At 37.1% G+C, this 17,603-nt stretch overlaps 1 protein-coding gene across 2 annotated transcripts in view; it reads right to left on the bottom strand.

Moving 5' to 3' along the window:
• Window positions 1-151: 151 nt before the first annotated feature.
• LOC138332003 (cytochrome P450 4A25-like) overlaps window positions 152-17,603 on the bottom strand; it is a 42,913-nt gene continuing 25,461 nt past the window's right edge. For both annotated transcript variants that reach the window (XM_069279913.1, XM_069279914.1), the window contains exons 6-13: window positions 17,367-17,429; window positions 16,967-17,090; window positions 16,435-16,567; window positions 3,199-3,322; window positions 2,018-2,213; window positions 1,699-1,775; window positions 1,086-1,151; window positions 152-691 (exon numbers count right to left, since the gene is read on the bottom strand). In XM_069279913.1, coding sequence (XP_069136014.1) covers window positions 592-691; window positions 1,086-1,151; window positions 1,699-1,775; window positions 2,018-2,213; window positions 3,199-3,322; window positions 16,435-16,567; window positions 16,967-17,090; window positions 17,367-17,429 — 883 coding nt within the window. In that variant the 3' untranslated portion in view covers window positions 152-591. The remainder of the gene's footprint in view (window positions 692-1,085; window positions 1,152-1,698; window positions 1,776-2,017; window positions 2,214-3,198; window positions 3,323-16,434; window positions 16,568-16,966; window positions 17,091-17,366; window positions 17,430-17,603) is intronic.

Genomic DNA, 17,603 nt, shown 5'->3' on the forward strand with positions numbered 1-17,603 from the left:
AAGTAATAGTGTAATTAATGGTGGCAGCTATACGTTTCGTGAAATCAAAGTGATACTTGTGACACAAAAGTGTTCATTTGTTCGTTCATATTTAAACCAAGACCACGATATCGGAAATACTGAACTAAACGATTTGTTATAATAAAAACCATTGTTGATTTTGTTTTTCATTTTTACTTCTAATCATCTCGATTATAGATTTTGAACATGAATAACTTGTTACAACCATGATGATTGTTTAGCTCTGACAATAATATACCATTATGACTCTCTGTGGAGAGAAACATCTAGAATAATTCTATCCAGGTAGGCCATTCTACAGGAATTTGTCATATTAAACATCAACAAGCGTAAACGTATAACGTATTGCTAGAAAAACTGGCGTTATTTGATGTTTTCCTTATTTGATATCATTGTCTCAGAGTTATCAAAACAAATTAATATGAATAACTCAAAATGTGTTTGGATTTTTTCTTGAAGTGTTCACCACAAACGTATATTATCGAAATTATGTTCAAAGCTAATGGATGGCTTATTACTTGGTTCACAATACATACATGTAGCTTCATTATACTGTCTAGTAAACTATTATTATCGCTTTTCTAGTTTGATATATATTCCATTTTCTGAGCGAGTCACAACTTCCTTTATTGGGACGGGCACGTGGTCGGGATCTGGTAGTATCCGGAATCTGAAACATAAATAAGACCATAACTGACAGGACATATTTAGTTAACCCTATGTGGCTAGTCAATTGCATATTTACCACGTGTAAATGTACTTATTTTAACCTAACTGAGGAAAATTACAAAATTATGAATTATTAGCGTGAACATAAAATAGCGTATTTACATGTAGGTGGTTCATTATAACGAAAATAAATACCAGTTACTTTTACGGAATTTAGCGCTGTACATGAGTTAGCCTGAGAAGTTTTAAATAAACCTACAGCTAAAATAAGTAAGTTTACAGTAAATGTAATTGGATATCTATCATTCATTTTACGAAATTGAACTTATATGTTAAAATTAAACAAAGGAATGCTCGTTTATGGAATAACAAGTAAATGGTAATCTTTCACTTACCGTTGAACTAATTTTGCTAGGGCAACTTTTTGTTCATCTAATGCGAAATGCTGTCCAATACAATTTCTGAAGTAAAAAGTGAAACATTAACTTATCTACATAAGGTTACACCCGACAAAATGTTTGGTTATCTTTAAGCATTGTCCATGCATGTCTATGGTTTTTGGCTTATCTCATTTATGACCATTCTATTCGTATTCAGACAATGCTCTTTTAACCTACTCTTTAACATTTTTTTCTGACAACATTTTAGCTAAAGATTTTGATTTTTTTTCGATTTCGGCTTTGTACTAAATAAACAATGAGATAAATGTGTAGGCACTTATGTTAATAACACGGTGTGCTTACAATAAAACTATCAATAATTAAGAACTTTAGCACAATCAAGTGATCTAAAACACAAATATATATATATGTCCTATTGGAAATTTCGCATCTTTCGCGGTTGTCGCTGCGCGTTAGAAGTATATCATATGAAACCGCAAGATTGGGTTATTAAGTATTAGCTATATAGGCTACAATCTTATTCATTGTACTAAAAATATCCGATCAATAGGATAATTTGCCTTTTCACGTGAAATTGAAAATTGCAGAAACATTGAGTATATTGTACCTTGGCCCTGCTGAAAATGGGACATAGCCATATGGATCTCTGTTTTTGTCGTCAGCAAAGCGATCTGGTCGGAATTCCTGTCAAGAATCAGAAAAAAATCCCAGAAAAGTAGGACGTTACGCTAGCAAACATATGACGTCGAAATCAATAATTATATAACATAAGCTATGCAAGTTTATGCATTGCATTGGTCGTACACGGGTACAATACTTGTTTTTATTAAAATAGGCATCGTATAGTATTTCCGTAGTGCTTGGTTTTGATGAAATGACATGCATTTTTATTATCGCTTATGAATTCTAACAATCCTTTTTCCTACCTCGGGGTTAGCCCAGTACTCTTTGTTGTAGTTAAGTACATGAATAAGGACATTGATTTCTGTGTTAACCGGAACTTTAACTCCATCTATATCCATCTCTCGCGTGGTCACTCTACTTATGCCCGGCACTGGTGCACGCATTCTCATGGATTCCTTCATAAATAACGATAACCTGCTGAACTCCTGGATATCCGACCTGATCAAAGATAATTTCATATTTGTATATTTGTAACTTGTGTTGTAAAGTCTGAAATATTTACCTTGGTCGACCACTAATGTCTGATTTTATCAGGTTGCTATAACAACATACCTACAAGAAATATTTGCTGCAACTACTTATTTTGTAAAATCTGAAGTAACAACCTTGGTCAACCGCTGAGGTTGATATATATGATTTTATCAGGTTTGTACAATACTATATAAACCTACATGAACTATTTGTTGCAACAACTTATAATATCTGATTATATCAGGTTGATTTAACACCATATTTACATGAAATATTAAACTCCGCCTCACTGGTACGCTTTCAAAATGACAATACTTTAACAGAATATGTCAATCATGATTTTAGAATAAAAGTTACGGAACACATTGCAATTTGTTTTGTAAATAATGACAGACTTGGTATGATTATATCGAGCTGTTCGAGCTCATAAAATGACATGCTGGTACATGTAGGTGAAGGTGATGATGGTCTTATTATGATAATTTTCGTTTATTTATGGCCTGTATTGCCCTCATGACATCAATATTAAAGACCTGTATGAATTTAACATTGTTAGCTAAGACTCACTGGTTAATGACATCGTCAATACAAAAAGGGTTACTATCACTAACATTAATCACCCCTAGACTATCGTATTGTAACACTGGAGGCAACAGAAGACACGGGAAATTTAGTGCTTTAATGTACATGGAATGAATTGAATAACGGCACATAGTGGTTGACAATTGCTTTCAAGTTAGGTGTTTCTCTTTCTGTAATTTCCAAAAGATGTCGCTGCAGGCCTGTTATTGGTCAGTTTTTTCTACTTAACTGCATCCAGTTTTACTATGAGATAGTCCATAGGTGAGCATAACGTTAGTGATAGTAGCCCCTCGAGTATCGAGCATGGGTTGATAATTGCAAAAAAAAAAAAAAAAAAGATAAGTATTATTGCATTTGTTAGGTCTCCTACCATTCTACGTTCTGTCTATCTCCCAAAACTTTCTTCACTTCCTCGTATACTTTCTGTTGTTCCTCTTGGTGTTGAGAGAGAAAATAAATCTCCCAGCTTATAGCTGAGGAGGTGGTGTCGTGTCCTGTTTAGATATAAAAAAAATACATATTTAATATCGTTTATGAATTGATTTGTTTTATTAATTGAAAATCATTTAGCCTCACGGAAATTGACTACAAAATTGCGAGCAGAAAACTATCTATAGCAATCCTAGCAACAACTGACTATCACAATTCAACGGAATTACCCAGAAATGACGTCACGAAGTCATCAATGCCCTAACTGTCGGTGATTATAATCATATAATTTAAATTATCGTTACAGCTGACAATGATAGTTAAAAACATCAGATAAATATTCAAAAAGTATACTTGTCCTGTGTTTAAAGAATTGTTCAGACATTCTCCTGTCCGCGGAGATGTATCCGAGGCCAGCTACGCACGTGTGTCAATCTCCATGCCTTGTGTAAGGGTTGGCCAATGACAGTTAACCAACAGAGCAAACGAACACAAATGGTTACACTCCCTTGGATATCACACTGTCATGTATCGGGGTGTCTCAGAATCGATTTTTGAAAAGGTTATTTTATTTTATTATTTTTCTGGATTTTTTTGTCGTTTCTCATTGATCAAAAACACGCCACGTGATCACCGATAAAAAACTATATTGCACGATTTTTCCGAAAGTGGTTTATAGAAAAAGTATATTGCACGGTTATTTTTAGATAACGTTATCGTCTACGTTACTAAAACGCTTCATGTTCCTGGCGCTTTGAAACAAACGCTTTGATGACCCGAGTTTGAAGCGTAACCACAAAATGTGACAGACGACGTTGATTGTTTCGGGTTCTATCAAAGATGATGATGACTTCCAGCTGAACTACAGTTCAAAATTTGAAATTTCCAAATGAAAAACTCGGTAGGAGAGTAGGAAATAATCGAATAACATTCATTAAGCATCTGGAGCCATTGAATAGTGAATACGTTTGATGTTTATTTTTTAAATTCCACCTAAGCTAGTTACAACATTAGGCCTAGGCTAATCCCACTGTGTGTATACGATTTTTATTTTACGGAATGGAGTACTAAGCATAAGAGAATGTATCTTAATGTCAATCTGAATCTATTAATATATGTTTGACGTCGAAGTGGATTATTTTATTTCAACAGAGAAAAAACTATACATTTAATTGACTGTGTCCTTAAGACATGGAGCTACAGGTATATAGTCTACCAGTATAACTCCCAAAATGACTTTAGCGGGACAAAATTCCGAAAGAGTTCATTTATGGTTTTTCATAATCTATAGGTATCGTAGTATCTCAGAAAAAAATCCCCATCTCTAGGTGTTGGGGAAAAAATTTCTGGGGGTTTGAATTAGGGTGGTCAGATTGGTAAAACGATTCATTTTAGTTTACTCCTACTAGCGATTTATATCAAATAATTACAACATTATGTTCAAGACCTCAATATTTAGTTTGAAAACACACCACAGTATCTGAACAATATTTGCTAAGTCCCCCCTGAATTCACACAGCCCCCTCCAGCCTCCCCCTCACCCGGGAACCAGCACCCCCCCTCCCACCGCTCTTCGATTTTTTTAAAACAAATTTTTGCATGTGCGTGTCATAATTTAAAATATAATTAATAAAATCTACATTGATTAACAGAAACATTGTAATTGCTTAAAATTATGCCCAACTAACTGCACGTGCAGATTTTTCATCGAAATGACCGAAATCTAGGGACTGGGAAGCGATAGGTTTCGGCCTCAATTCAAACCTTACTTTCCAGTGTAATACTAAATATGGAGTATGTTTCTGTGTGTGTATATCACAACATTGGTTTTATTTGTGGTGAAAAGCATTGTTTATAATGAAGAATTGTATTCGATAGCAGGTATAATACTTGGTCGAAATGACCAGAATTAGCAAAATCTGGTCGGGTGAATGTACATTACTCGTGAGTTCTTCGATTTCTCATACAAAGCGCGGAGCAAACGCACATAACGTTATAAAGCGATATTTTCTAGCAAAATTTCACTAATTGTTTTGTCTCATTACTTTATTGTCATTCTTGTTTGTTATTGTGCAAGTGTAATCTCCAGTCAAACGTTTTAGATGTTGTTTGTTTTAGAGACATGGCAGGCTTCATCATAAGTGAGAGATCATAAGTGAGAGATGGTACGACGAACGACTTAAGAATAAAGAACAAGAGTACCAACGTATTGTAACCACTGCTGCAAAGTTGATCCGAGAAGAGATACGGGCACATGACTATACCAAAGATGAATATCCAAACGCAGAGGATATCCACAGCATTGAGAAAGCACGGTCGTTTTTGACGCCATGTCTCTTGACATTGATAGATACTTTGATGAGCAATGACCTAAAGCGTGTTGGGATAGGGCATGTCATCGCTCAGGGTGTCAGACCGAAATCAGTAATGTCACCCATTCTTTTTGGACTAGGAGTGGAAATGGATCATGTTTTTGTATCTGAATGGCTCATTGATCAATTGAGCTCACTAGGATTTTCATCGTCCTACACGGAAATTTCATTGTTCAAGCATTCTATCATACATGATAAAACTGCTTCAAGTCTAGAATTTCAATCTGATTTCGTTCAGTATGCTGCTGACAATGCAGATGTGAACATTGCCACTATAGATGGGTCAGGTACCTTTCATGGCATGGAGGTTATTCGGTGGGAAAAGCGCGTATCCAGCCTGCCCCAGAGTCATGTAAAACGGGTAACTAGAATGAATGTGGATGATTTGGTGCATGACAGGGGTATCAGGATTATCCCTTATATTCAGTCTACACTGCCAGGATTAGCGTCGCATCGATTCAGTCCAATGCTTACTTCTCTCCGACCATATGTTATTCCCGGGTCTTCATACTACTCCAATGTCTTATGGAAGTCAGCTCTGATGGTGCAGAAAAATCTGCAACCAACACCTGATTGGACAAACTGGTCCGGTTCATGCAAATGGCATTCAGGAATGGCGATGAAGTGAAGGTTGATGTGGTCACAATCTTGCCGCTCATCGATCTAAATCCAAGTGACTACAGCTGTTTGTTTTCAGTGATTGATTTTGTCGATAGCGAGGTGAAACGCATGGGTCTGCAAGAGACAACACTAACCTTCGACCAACCTCTCTTTATAAAAGCCGTTGACATTGTACTGTCGAAAAGAATAAAGTCAGTGGTAATTAGACTTGGTGGCTTCCACACTCTTATGAGTGCAGTCGAGAGCGCATTTCAGTTGATGAAAGGTTCTGGTATCGAAGAAGCATTGGCACAGGTATACGGCCCAAACGCAATCGTTCATATAATGAGCGGCAAGGCAATAACGCGCGCGGTACGTGCAATTCATTTACTAGTTGGGCGACACCTGAAGGAGTGTCGCGGATGAAATGAAGAGAAGAGAAAGGGAAGATAACTCTTGTTGTTACTCTTAAACGGGACCAATTCCATTAGGTTATGAACAAGAGGCCGATGGGCCCTAACGGTCATCTAACTATTAGCACAATACAAGAATAAAGAATAAAGTAGTGGCACACAGTTAAGGCAATCAAAAAAACCTCTTTTATTAGAAGAAGTCCATGTCCTGATATATTTAATGAATTAGACCATGAATGAAGGTCCCTTGATCCCCACCATGCTGTAAATCCAATATCCAGTCTCAAGGTAGTCATTTATGTTACAGGCTCAATATCAGGTATCTATAGGCCTTTACGTTATTCACACGAAGTCGTTTAAAAGATTTTAGCCTATTTGACCTGAATGAAGGTCAAGATAATTTATTTGAACAAACTTGTTAGCCCTTCATCCAAGCATGCCGCAGACCCAGTATGAGTACCCTGGGCCCATTGGTTCTTGAGAAGAAGATCTTAGCCATTTTGACCCCTGTGACCTTGAGTGAAGGTCAAGGTCCTTCATTTGAACAAACTTGGTAGCCATTCATTCTAGCATGCCACAGACCCAGTATCAGATCTCTAGGCCTCTTTGTTATTCACAAGAGGTCGTTTAAAGATTTTAGCCTAATTGACCCCTGTGACCTTGAATGAAGGTCAAGGTCATTTATTTGAACAAACTTGGCAGCCCTTCATCCCAGCATGCCGCAGACCCAATATGAGTACCCTGGGCCATTTGGTTCTTGATAAGAGTACGTTTTAAGATTTTAGCATATTTGACACCTGTGACCTTGAATGAAGGTCAAGGTCATTCATTTGTTCGCACTGCAGACTGCGGACGGCGCACGATGACGGACGATGCATGATGACATTAGATCTTCCTGACCCTTCGGGTCAGATGACCTAAAAATATACCAGAGCTTGAAGTCATTTAAGGATTTTAGTCTATTCGACCCCTGTGACTTTGAATAAAGGTCAAGGTTATATACTGGCAGTGAACCTGAAAGATACAATTTAATTGATTGTCTATGAAAACACCACTAAATGAATGTAATTAAAAAAATGAAAAAATCCTTTTAAGCTACATCCTCAATACTCCATGGGTTACTATCACTGACGTAATATCCACTCTTGGACTATCTCATAGTAACATTGGTGCCTCTTCAGAAGAAACAAACTGACCAATCACAGGCTTGCAGAAATCATTTTTGGCTACGTCCCCAATACTCCAGGGGTTACTATCACTGACATAATATCCACCCATGGACTAATATCTCATAGTAAAATTGGATGCAGTTCAGAAGAAAACAAGAGGCCCAAGAGACCTTGATGGTCACCTGAGTGCTGATACAGAAAGAACATTGCAAAGTTGGTTCAAATCTTTAAAAAGCATTTATGAATTAAAAGAAACCCCCTTCGGACCCAATCCTCAGGCCCCTGGGGGGTCAGTCATGGAAAATTTGTTAATAGGATTCAATGGCCATATCGTACTGATAATTCTGACAACATTTGACTCATTTTCTATTACAAATGACCAAATAATGTTCAAAAATGTGTTTTCCCTATAAAAACTATAGTAAACTTGACCCCTCCCGAGGGGAAAACATGAGACCCCAGGTTCATATATAATTCATGATTATTGTATAGGACCTTAAAACCTTTCCATCTATGAAGAGTATTTGACTCTACCATTTCCAGAATTTTAGATGAAGGTTTTTGAAGTTTAAGCCTATCCTATTTGGCCCATTTTAGCCCCACCCCTCAGTCAGTTATGGAAAATATCTTAATATGATTCAATGACCATTTCATACTGATAATTCTGATTCATTTTCTATTACAAATGACCAAATAATGCTCAAAAATGTGTTTTATCTAAATAAACTATAGTAAACGTGACCCCCTCCCCACGTGATTCCATCTATGAAGAGTATTTGATTCCACTATTTCCGGAATTTTAGGAGAAGAGTGTTGAAGTTTAAAATTTGAGCCTAATTGACCCCTTTTGGCCCCAAATCTCAGGTCCCTAGGGGACCATATAATTCACAATTTTGATTGACCTTTTGCCATGAAATGTCTCTGCAAAATTAGATTAGGTCACTGGAGACGTCATCTCAGGTGACCTCAAAACTGAGTCCTGCATAGACTTCCTTTCAAGATTACAGAGAAAGTGACACCCAACTTCAAACCAACACATATGTACAGTGAACCACATTATACAATTCCTCTGATGTACGTTAAATGATCTAATTACCTGTGTCTTCTGATGCCTGCAGTTTCATTGACTGATTGCCAGGTGTAATATAGCTACGCCTCTACCCCCAAACACACGTGTTTCTATTCAATGTCGGAACAAACAATGCGGTTTGATTGACAGCTGGCGATCAGTTAATTATGAAAAAGTGCAGGGGTAGATATTATGTCAGTGATAGTAATCCCTGGCGTATGGAGAAGGATTAGGCTATTACTCTGCTATTTTCTAAAATAAAGGGAGACATAAAACTTCAATATGGCATTTTATAATTGTTCCTATGACATACAATTAAGAAAGGAGTTCATCATAATTGCTATTGCTGCCTGGAATATGCATTTTCATGAATAATCATGCAAAAGTCTCTGCTAGCTACCCCCATTTTATCGAAAAATAAGTAAAAAATAGGTAATAATAGACAATATCGCCTGGCTGGCACTCAATCTCTTACAAATACATACATTTTATAGAACAAGAAATGTTAAACAGTTTTTAACAGAGAAAAAAAAACTACTGCTATAATAAAGTTAAAATAACCAGAATTCATTTAATATGGATTATATCGTTTCATAATGACATAGCATCAAAGATTTGAAAAATATCATGTACTTATACATGTACATCACGAATAATCATGTAAAAGTCTCTGCTACCCCCATTTTTTCAATAAGAAACTGTTTTTCCTCGTGTAGATAAAAAAAATGTCAAAATATAGACAATATTGGTCTGACCGAATACTCAATCCATAACAAAACATACATTTCTCTGTTTTCGCAATTCTTTTAGTGATATTGAGCATTTTGCTAGAAAATATACCTTAAAAAATAATAAGCCAATTACCTCCCTTTATCTAATCCCAATGAAAACTGTTCATGTGAACATTTAAAGAAAATAAAGTTTTTAATTTAAAACCCACGTACCCTTTTACAAGTAAGTCAGTTGTCATTTTCAACCCTTGATGGTATACATACATCTGATCATACTTACATAAGATATTTAACAATATAATGCTTTAATCAAGAAATGCCTTGGAAATGTATAATGCTAATTGGAATTTCATGTTCGGCAATTAGAGTAATGGGTTATATTAGGTGCCAATCTTTCTAATTATCATAACATTTATGAGACCTTTTATGAGAACTCTATTCGTGGGGTCATGGTGGCCTAATGGTAAAGATGTCCCGACATATTACCACAAGCCGTCTACCTCTGGGTCACAAGTTCAAATCCTATGTGGAGAATTTGCCAGGTACTGACAGCTGGTCGGTGATTTTTCTCCAGGTTCTCCGGCTTTCCTCCACCATCAAACCTGGCACGTCCTTAAATGACCCTGGCTGTTAATAGGACGTTAAACTAATATAAAAAGAGAACTCCATTCTACATCCGAATTGTACATCCGAATTGGAACACATATGGTACCAGGTAATTAAATTATTTTAAATCCTTGATACTGCTGAAGGATATGAAAATCAGTTTAATAAATTATCACATTCCCCGGGAAAAAAAATACGATTTAGAATGGATGAGATGAGTTTTACAATGTATTTTGTTGAATTTGCGAGCGCCGTAGGCACGAGATATTGGTGTTTGAGGGGGTCCAGGGGTCTCCCTGGGGGAAAAGTTTTACTATTTAGAATGGCTGAGATGAGTTTTACGATGCATTTTGTTGAATTTGCAGAAGGCACGAGATTATGGCTTTTGTGGGGTCCGAGGGTCTTCCCCTGAGAAAAAATATTACGATTTTGTATTTTGATGATTTTTAAGCGTTCTTAACATGATAATTTTTCGATTTAAAGTTACCTGCATTTAGAAATGATAATTGTGAGTGTCGTCTTACCATTATGCAACCCAGCTCGATCTGAACATATCGGATTCACTCCATCAGCACATTGTTGTTTAACTCAAAATAATAATCAACTAATTGTCTTGCTAAGACATATAAACAAATAAATCTTTTAAGTAGCATTTTTTGAAATAGTATATTCCATTGATGGACTTTTTTTGTCTTGTTCGTGTGTATTGAATTTTCATTATCAAAGGTTTGAACATTACAACGTTTTAGGAAACGCGCCGCGCTGCGAAACATTTTCTGAAAAGTTCAGAAATGTGTAGGAGGACCCTTTTTTCTTTCAAATGTGCATTTTTAGAACATTTCACTCGGCGAAAATGGGGGGGCAAAAAGACATGTTTGCCCCCCCTCCCCCCGGTTTCCTACGCCCCTGCAGGAAAAAAGGGCATCCATGGTGCTTAGTTTGAAGCGCACCTTGACCTCAATAAATGACCACCAGATCAGAGTCCAGGGGCACCAAGAAGATATCAACAACTTCCTTTAGAAGGAAAAATCTTACAAATTTTCTTGAACATTGTTTATTTAATTCTAGACCTATTGAATCCTTGAGAGAATAGCCAGGGCTTAAGCTGTGGGTCAAAATTGGGATTACTTTGTTTAGTTTCAATTCTGTTTTATGTAAGAGTGGCGAAATCAGGCTTGGATTCGATGTGTCAACCGAGATAATCATACAACATCACAGACGTCATTAATATCTACGACGCCACAATAACGTTCGTCTTACAACATTCATGACATGACCGTACGAGTATATAACATTGCAAAATGGGTCAGAGTGATATTATACATGTATGCTAATTTTCACAACATGGGTCAATCTGATGCTTCCTGTCGGCATCCTATTTATTACGCAGTACAAATGTAGTTGTCTATCACTATACACAACACAGCAAAAAATTGTGAAATGAATTTTCATTAACATTATTGACCTCACCCACCCAGTCTGTACAGTAACTTAAGCCTAAGCAATTATTATGTGTCATGTAAAACTGCAGTGCATACATATGTCCGTATCTAAGCTTACATGTAATAATGTTAATCATATCCATTGTCAAACTACATTATTACCATTTTTTATTTTTTTCTGGTTTGTTTTCTTTAGTTGTCTAATATTCAGATTACTTAAAGACGTTTCGGTACCTTCTGAAAGTCATTTCGCCATGTTCACTTTATGATACCGAAAAGACTTCCGCATGTACCGAAATGACATGTAACGAAGCTACGGTACATGTACATGTGAGCCTACGCACTACCGAAACGATATGTGCATGACTTTATGGTTTAACTACTAGCAATTTAATCATATGCTCAAACAATATATTAGGAGATACATATATTCAAACGGCATCTGCCTCAAAGTCGGCACAGTTATCAGTTTACGTGCTGTTAAGCCACGATTTAGAACACATGCATGGTTCTGATGTCAAACAGTCACTCGCGATGGTGATCATAAACAGACTGTAAACAGTACCTAACGTTATATTTGCAAGCCTACAAAAACAATCAAATATATCTGATAATACTAATATCCACCGATAATGATATTGATGTCTATAACGAGTAAAATGAACATTTACTTACCTGATAATGCCGGATTTAACTTGAACATCAAGGCGGCTTCAACGTTTTTACTCAACCGGATACAAACAATACACATTCCTTATAGGGGGCGCGATAGTCTGCGCCATGATTTTGTGCGTTCGACACCGTACAAACAGATTCATTTCACTGTTGCACTTGTTGGGTGCATTTTGTAACATAAATTTGATGATTTGTGCATACATTATTTACTCATTTTATAATGTTTAGTCACTTCTACAGAAAATTTCAAAAATACCACTTATTTTTAAATGGTACATTTGCCGGTCCAATCGTTCAGAATAGCTCCGAAGGAAGGCGCCTGGGACCCCGAAATATCTCGTCTGTTGTGGAAATTTACCGAGAACCTGCGAAATACCACCAATATTCAAGGCTGTATTGTGGCCGTTGTATATAACATTTCCAAAAATCAGAAATACCGTTTTGTTCAGAAATGCAAGGACCTTTTATATGTAAAGTTCTAGCATGTCAGCTTTATTAGTTAATTTACTAGGACGAATTAAACAGAAACCAGTGGTCAAAATGTCGATTTTGGAGGTTTTACATCAAAATATCTCGTCATTTTGAATTTTCACAGCTGAGGTGATTACTTCAATCGATAGATCACGACGAGTTTAGCTTACATTCAAAATTTCAGCAAAAAATATCGTTGGGTTTCCTTATTACTCAAATCGCGAAAATAAGCAGGTTGATAGGTTTATTTAGCCGTGTTAACATTTCGTTCTAGAACGAAAACCTCTTCTGAATGTGATGAAAATATCTTGGGATCTGTTGCCGATTCACAGAGTCTTCAAAAGCTTGACATTCTGCTACAAGATGTCATGGCTTCACTATCATCTAAATCCCAAACTGCTAAACTATGGGTGCAGTTCCTGTTCCATATTCATGTCATCAACGATTTTATCTTGGCAGAGCGTACAAAATCATGGGAGGGGCATCTGAATGCCAGTACAAATCTTCTGAACCTGTTTGCGGCCACTGGACATTTACATTACGCCAAAAGTCTCCGGCTCTACGTTCAGATAATGCGTGCTCTCCCTGACGAACATCCGTTGCTATATCAGTTTTTCACCGATAAAGGACGTCATGCTGTACAGCGGAGCCAGCATCCACTAAATGAACTTTGGTCAGATCTAACGATCGAACAAGTCCTTATGTGTTCCCTAAAAAGCAGAGGTGGTCTCTCCCATGGACGTGGCATGACCGAAAGCGTAAGGCATCAATGGGTCTTTACAATGCACCAGAGGGCAGGGATCCACGAGGCAATGACTACCCTCACCAAGCAACATCGTGAAACGTCCGACCAGCATATAGATCTGAGCAAATCACGTCAACAACGTGACGCAATCGACCTTCGAAATATCCTCTCTTGGTTTGATGACCATAACCCATTTGATGATGAAATAGAAGAGCTTCGTTCCCTTTCGACTGGTTTGACGGCATCTGATGGTGATGGAATTAATTGTCATGAAGCTGAAAAGGTTGGTGCCAGCATACAGGCCTCACTAGATGGAGTTACCTACAGTGATGCGAAGATAAAACGGTCTCAGCAAGTTCGCACATTGCAGGATCTTCAACCAAGTGTACGAATTAAAGACAAGTGTGTCTCGATAGACCCCAGCGTTTTATTTCTCAGGTGTTGTGCTATTAGTAAACGAATGGAAGTAGACATCCAGAAATATATGTCCCATGAAATGTGCACAATTCCACCAGCCCTCTTCAAAGATGGATTCATGAGGAAAGCAGACAAAGCAGATCTTGCACAGGTTATACGGAAAGACATGGGCAATTGCATTTCGCATGAACTTGATCCGCAACCCATTGTCGTAGTGGATGGCGGCTGGCTGCTACACCGGGTACGATGGAGAAAGGGCCTTACTTACGAGCAGATCGTAAACGAATATTCATCATATCTCGAGTGACAATTTGGTCTTACTACCGTTGTTTTCGATGGGTACGAAGAGTGTAACACCAAAGACCACGAGCACTCGAGACGGACCGCATCCAAAACATCAGCTACAGTCTCTCCAAGGCCTGACATGAAATCCCATTATAAGCAAGACGCCTTTCTTAACAATGCTAAAAATAAGACTGAGTTCATTAAAATGCTTGGACAGCATTTACAGCAGCGTAATCATTCTATACATATCAGTAAAGGTGATGCCGATACAATGATCGTAAACAAGGCAATCTCCTTTGCACGCAACTCACAAAGTGTGACTGTCGTTGCCGAGGACACAGACATCTTTGTTATGCTGCTTCATCATTGGGGTGATGGTATGGCTCAGGTATATCTGCGGAGAGAAGGACGGAAAGGAAAACAAGAAGCAGTGAAGTTGTATAACATACAGGAAGCTTGTGAGCACATCACACCAGCACAGAAAAAATAAATACTGTTTATCCATGCTTGGTCAGGTTGTGACACTACATCTGCGTGCTATGGTCAAGGGAAAGTACAGTTTTTTAAGACCCTTTCAAAATCTTTGGAGGTACAAAACCTAGCTCAGATCATTAGCTCACGAACAAGTACAGGGAGTGAAATCGGAGACGCAGGTGTGCGACTGTTCTGCTTTGTGTTTGATGGCGATGCTAGCCAGGACTTGAGCTATCTTCGCTACATACGTCTACAAAGAATGATCGCAACTTGTTCCAAGCTGGAGCCACAAAAGTTACCACCAACATGCCGCGCTGCACATTTCCATGCGCTTCGTGTACACCTGCAGATTTCTGCAAGGTCTGAGCTGGCAGACGTGCTAAATCCACTGGAGTTTGGTTGGCAAAAAGTCAAAACAGGTCTGCAACCCATCCAAACTGACCTTCCGCCAGCTCCACCGGAGATTCTGCAGTATGTTCGCTGCAAGTGCAAAAGTGCAACGAACAGATGCAGAACTAATCTGTGTTCTTGCAAGAAAAATGGACTACGGTGTGTCGAGGCATGTGGTGGATGTCGTGGCGAGGATTGCGAGAATCGAGAGCCTGTCGACATTGGCGATGATCGCGAGGACGATTCGTTCTGAAGTAGGAAGGTATTTAGAACATGCAACTTAACTGAATATTATAGACGTTTGCTGATTTGTGTTTGTCATAATTCCAAATAAGCGTAAATTGCTGAAAAAATAGATAGTTTGCGGGATTTTATTCATAATTGTTATATTTAGCGACTCGCTCACAGTAGTTCAGAATTTTGTATTTGATTTTTATTTTTGACTAACGATGATTGAATTTCTAAAACAAAATCACCTAAGAATCAGATTATTTTCTTTGAATATTGTTCTAGTATACCTTGCGCACATGTAAACAAAATTTCATCACATTTGAAGCACAGATGGCCACACGGTACTAACATATACTCCCCTACCCCCCTTTTTCTATGAAGAAATTGGTGTCAGAATTTAAAGAGCGCGGGAATTTTTTTTCACACCACCTGGGAATGGGGATTTTTTTTCTGGGGCTCTTTAGGGTATACTGAATAAGAAAAAATCGGTCCCATCTCTTTCGGAATTTCGTACTACTAAAACCCTACCGCTGGTAGGCTAATAATGGAGTACATATACATGTATGCAATTTACAAACACGCATGCACCGGGTGTAACAAAAGCGTGAAGTGCATCAATTGATACTGTTTTCATATGTTGTTTTTAAATTAAACTTGTTACAAAATCATAAGATTGTATATGTCATCACGAAGCAGAATATACAACAAGATGCATATTTAGTTTCACACTCATTTCAAAATGGTAAAAATCCAGAAAAATAATAAAACAATTATAGTATTTTGATTTCGGTCAATACATGGTTATATCGACCACAGAAAAAATATCGACCTCGGACTACGTCCTCGGTCAATATTTTTTCTTAGGTCGATATAACCATGTATCGACCTCATCGAAATGCTATATTTGTATAATATTATTGTCTCAAATACATTCTCAGATTTCGTTATTCTCATTAACTAATCATCCATGTTTTGCTACACTGGTTTTACGTCACTACATATCACGTACACTTGTTGATTTTGAATTTTGGTTTATACAAATACTTGTATTACATTGGTATTACTAGTAATTTACATGTAAACTTACCCTCAAACAGGAAAGTATCGACCTCGTCTCTGATCTCACGGTCCGTCAGTCCAACACCATGTTCGTCTCGGGCTGTCAGCAGGATGTCAAGGAAATCAAGATGGCGCTTTTTGAGGACGGACGAGTCTGTCTCCTTAAACAATAAGAAACGTCAAATGAAGTTACTTAATATTTTCTATTTTCAAGTCTTATATTATATTACGCTGAAGAGGAACATAAATTGTTGGAATTGTAAGTACACTGTAGTTGAAATCAATGATAAATGTTGAATATTGAAATTTAATTCCTATGAACTGCGGTATATCATAAGTGGAGATTAAAAGCAATACAACAAGAGACACCATCTATCCCCGAAATAGTGCTCAATTATGATAGAAATTTCTTTTACATACAAATGGTTTTTGCATAAAATATTTGTCTGCCTGAAAGATATTTTTCAATAATTAGGCCTACCTTACTATTCGCTTAATTAATATGTGGATGCTCTCTATCAGTTTTTAGTTGTTTTCATGCTCACATATGCTCGACTTACCAATATTCCTCGTCTTTCTCGGATAACCCTTTCATCAAAATCATGTATATATTTTGCGTATTTATAATATTCTTTTCCAGTGGGCGACAGGCTGAAAATAAAATCCGGCCACAACCATGGTGATCTGTAGAAAAAAAAAGAAGTAAAAAAAAAACATAAAATAATATCTTTCATGTTTCATTAACTGTTATTTAATCTTTCAAAGTAAAACAAAAACAGTAATTAAAACTAGCATGCATTTGTAGAAGTAATAAGCTAACTCAAAACATTCAACCTACTTTTCGTCTAGAACGGTATTTGGTTCTATAAGGCATATGAAAAAATTAAAAATGTTGAAATAAAGCCAAAATCTAAACCAAAAAACAAATTCTTTTATATTTTGTGCAGTTTTCATACTTACAATACTCTGACTTGTGCCAAATATCCAAGTCGCCTTGTGGCCTCCACAAAAGGATGGCTAGATCTGTAAAGAAAGTTTATTGACATATGTAATTTGACGGTTTATGTTTTTGAGGCATATCAAGCTATACTTCACTTTTGTTTGTTATAAGCAATTTCTTTGGCTTACATTTACTAATTTCTTTATCAGCTCATAAAGTTTAAGAAAGTTGGTAACGTCGCTTCTGATTTGCTGAAA

This window comes from Argopecten irradians, chromosome 9 (assembly GCF_041381155.1).
Source record: "Argopecten irradians isolate NY chromosome 9, Ai_NY, whole genome shotgun sequence".
Lineage (NCBI taxonomy): Eukaryota > Metazoa > Mollusca > Bivalvia > Pectinida > Pectinidae > Argopecten > Argopecten irradians.